The 3,348-nt window shown below is 37.1% G+C and overlaps 1 protein-coding gene across 1 annotated transcript; it reads left to right on the forward strand.

Annotated features, from left to right (window-relative positions):
* The first annotated feature begins 301 nt into the window (after positions 1-301).
* Positions 302-2,415, forward strand: LOC140892119 (uncharacterized). The gene is made up of 2 exons (XM_073300870.1): positions 302-551; positions 1,221-2,415. The coding sequence occupies exons 1-2, from the start codon at positions 380-382 to the stop codon at positions 2,126-2,128; spliced, it is 1,080 nt and encodes a 359-aa protein (XP_073156971.1). The 5' UTR covers positions 302-379; the 3' UTR covers positions 2,129-2,415.
* The last annotated feature ends 933 nt before the right edge of the window (positions 2,416-3,348 follow it).

A 3,348-nucleotide genomic window follows, 5' to 3' on the forward strand; every position in this document is an offset into this window, starting at 1 on the left:
CATTCAATGAGCATAATAAAGGCCATTGCTAAGCTGTGCATGTGCCCACATTTCCCCCTCCTTTTAACTCCATAAATCCCATCCCTTTTCTTCTAAAACTACGAGGTTTAGCCTCTAAAAACCATACCAAATCGCCGGTCATTATAACCCCCGAGTCTGCCAACTAATACACTATTTTTTTTTTTTATTTTGGTCTTTCGGAGTTATGATCAATATATGGGACCTAAACTCATGTGACACCATTAATTTATGTCCGTGTTATTTTCATTTTTTTTTCTTCCAATAAAATTATAGCATATAATATATCATGTGGTCTATATAACCAAGAACTCTGTGCTGCAAAACCTGCATTCGAGAAAATTAGAAAATATATAGAAAAATGAGGGGTTGTGAAAGAGGGCGTTGGGGCATAATTTCGTTGGTGTGTTTAATTATATTTGCAGTGGGATTATGCAGTGCGGATGAAAAGACAGTGGCAGTGGAAGTTGTAGGGACTGCAGAATGTGCTGATTGTAAGACGTACAACGTTAAATCCACTCAGGCATTTTCAGGTAAATTTTATTTATTTATTTGTAACTCAGCTAGCTACATTCGATAATTCCATGCATATATCTGACACAAGCCATGCACGGGGAGTTTCGAGTTATGTTTTGATCAAACGTACATTTTCTTGAGTTCGATAAAATGTATTTTTTTTAGTCATCTAAATATTTATTGATTATTTGTGTTCTATATAAGAGTTACTATGTTGAATTTATGCATCCATCTTATACGATATAATATGATCTTTTACTATATGTATAGGCTAAATGTTATGCACATCTATTTGGGTTTTTATATTATATATATATATATACACATCCTCTCGGTTAATCCGAATGTTTGAATATATTTATATCTTTTAACACAAAAATTCTTTTTATGTTAAAAATATTACCTTTTTTTGTGACGTGGGAACCTGCAGCCGCTATCTTTTGGTGCGTTCTGGGTAAACTTCGGACTAACGCAGTAGCATGCAAACTAGACTAGAAAATTAAACATTACTTTTTATTGTATATATGAGTCGAATCAACCATTAATGTGATGGATCCATAAGACCGTTTCAGAAGATCTTGTTCGCTTCACTAGAAGTTTAATGTCTATATATAGTTTCAAACGAATTTGTAAATTTGTAAAGAGATTTGATGTTTTATTTATTTAAACTAAATATTTGCATGCAGGGCTTCGTGTGAGCGTGGACTGCAAGCTGGAAAATGGCGAAACCCAAAGAATGGGCGAGGCTGATATCGACACAGACGGCAAATTCAAGATCTCAATCTCACACGAACCCAACCACAACTGCTACGCCCAGCTCCACAGCGCCGCCTCCGCCTCCGCTCCCTGCCCCTCCGCCGCCGCCGCCAAGATCTCGCTCAAATCCCAAACCGCCGTCACAAAAACCTTCGGACTATCCACGAATCTACACTACTTCTCCACCGCCCCGTGTGCTTCCAAAACCTTCTTAAACTACCCACCACTCCCCCCTCTGAGCCCCCACCCCTGGCTCAAAAGCCACAATTGGCCTCCTCTCCCCCCACTCACCCCCCACCCATGGCTCAAAGGCTACCAATGGCCCCCACTTCCCCCTCTAAGCACCCACCCATGGCTCAAAACCTACCCCCCTCTCCCCCCTCTCTTCCACCACCAGCAACCGCCGTCTCCCGTCGTCTACACCCCGCCGGAAGTCAAACCCCTCCCTCCGCCGGCCCCCGTCTACACCCCATCTCCGGTCTACAACAAGCCAAAGCCCCCGGTTCCGGTCTACAAGCCAAAGCCGCCGGTTCCGGTCTACAAGCCAAAGCCCCCAGTTCCGGTCTACAAGCCAAAGCCGCCGGTTCCCGTCTACAAGCCGGCTCCGGAAGTTAAGCCGCCGGTTCCCGTCTACAAGCCGGCTCCGGAAGTTAAGCCGCCGGTTCCCGTATACAAGCCGGCTCCGGAAGTGAAGCCGCTTCCTCCGGCGACTCCAACGTACAAGCCACCATGCCCGCCTCTCCCCAAGCTTCCTCCTCTGCCTAAGCTTCCTCCAAAGTATTTCCACCACCCTAAATATGGATTCAATTTCCCACCACTTCCCCCTCACCATCCTTAAAAACACTTTTTTTTTCAAAATCCAATAGCGATATTTGCATTGTTTGATTGATTTCAAGAAATTAAAATTAGTCTGCAGCTTTCTGGATAAAGGGCTCTCATATTTGAAGACGAAAGAATGTGTTTTTGTTGTGGTTTTTAAGTTGTGCATGTATGGTCTTATTTTATATATCTTGTTTTGATTTGTATGATTTGTTTTGTTTTTTGATCAATAATTTGTGGTAAAATCAGATTCCTTGTACATTTTCCAGTGAGTGTTCATTTCTTGAAAAAGTCCCTTTTATTTCACGCTGGCTATTTATATGTTATTATAATTATATTAGTAGTTGAGAACGATTAGGGTGTGTAACATAATAAATGGATGTGAACGGAATATAATTATATTTTTGAAAAAAAATTCGTGTGAATGATCTTTGAGGTTATAGAGTAAATATCCCAAAATATTGTATTTTTGTAGGATTGATATCGAAGTATCAAATTTAAAAATACTTTGTATAATATTTTTTTATGTTAAATGAGATATAATCATTTAAAAATTCAAAAGTCCATATAAATTTTAAAAACATATTATATTAGGTATATGATAGTTGTAGATGAAGGAAAAATTTTGACTTAAATGGGTTTTTAGCTTTTATGATACCTTTTTTTTTATATAAAAATAAGACGGAGTGGTTTTGTAATTATTTTTTTGGTTTATAAAAAATTATACAATGACCTCAAACTTATTTAATCCGAGCCCATCTCATATTATATAATAGTATAGATCATTATCATTATTATATTTTTAATGAAGATTTTTTTTAAAAAAATTATACCTTTATGTACTTATAAAAATCAATTATCATAACCCGTCTTTTCAAAACCGTACTTGAAAAATCGTTTTAACTATCAAACTGAACCGGTCAAAAATCGAAAAACCATGACTTGAAATTTCATGAGTCAAGTCGATTCATAAATCCGTTTCACGAAATTAGATTGCTTCCATAGATACAACTAGCCACTTTGTTGCATGCATTGCGTGTTAATAATCCGTTTTTATAACAAATTTATATATAAAATAAAACTGCCAAATAAAATTATTATATTGTATATTAAATACAAAAATTGGTGAGAAAATAAAAAAAATAGTTACATGAAAAAAAAAAAGAAAAAAAATCATAATTGAGGGAAAAAAATGAGATATTGGAAGAAAGCGATTATATGTATATACATATGTGATAT

Source organism: Henckelia pumila, chromosome 3 (genome assembly GCF_033568475.1).
Source record: "Henckelia pumila isolate YLH828 chromosome 3, ASM3356847v2, whole genome shotgun sequence".
Lineage (NCBI taxonomy): Eukaryota > Viridiplantae > Streptophyta > Magnoliopsida > Lamiales > Gesneriaceae > Henckelia > Henckelia pumila.

Excerpts from the sequence above, each read along its gene's own strand:
- LOC140892119 (XM_073300870.1), top strand. The coding sequence starts at position 380 with ATGAGGGGTTGTGAAAGAGGGCGTTGGGGCATAATTTCGTTGGTGTGT. Across the intron at positions 552-1,220 it reads ATCCACTCAGGCATTTTCAG|GGCTTCGTGTGAGCGTGGAC; the intron begins GTAAATTTTATT and ends ATTTGCATGCAG.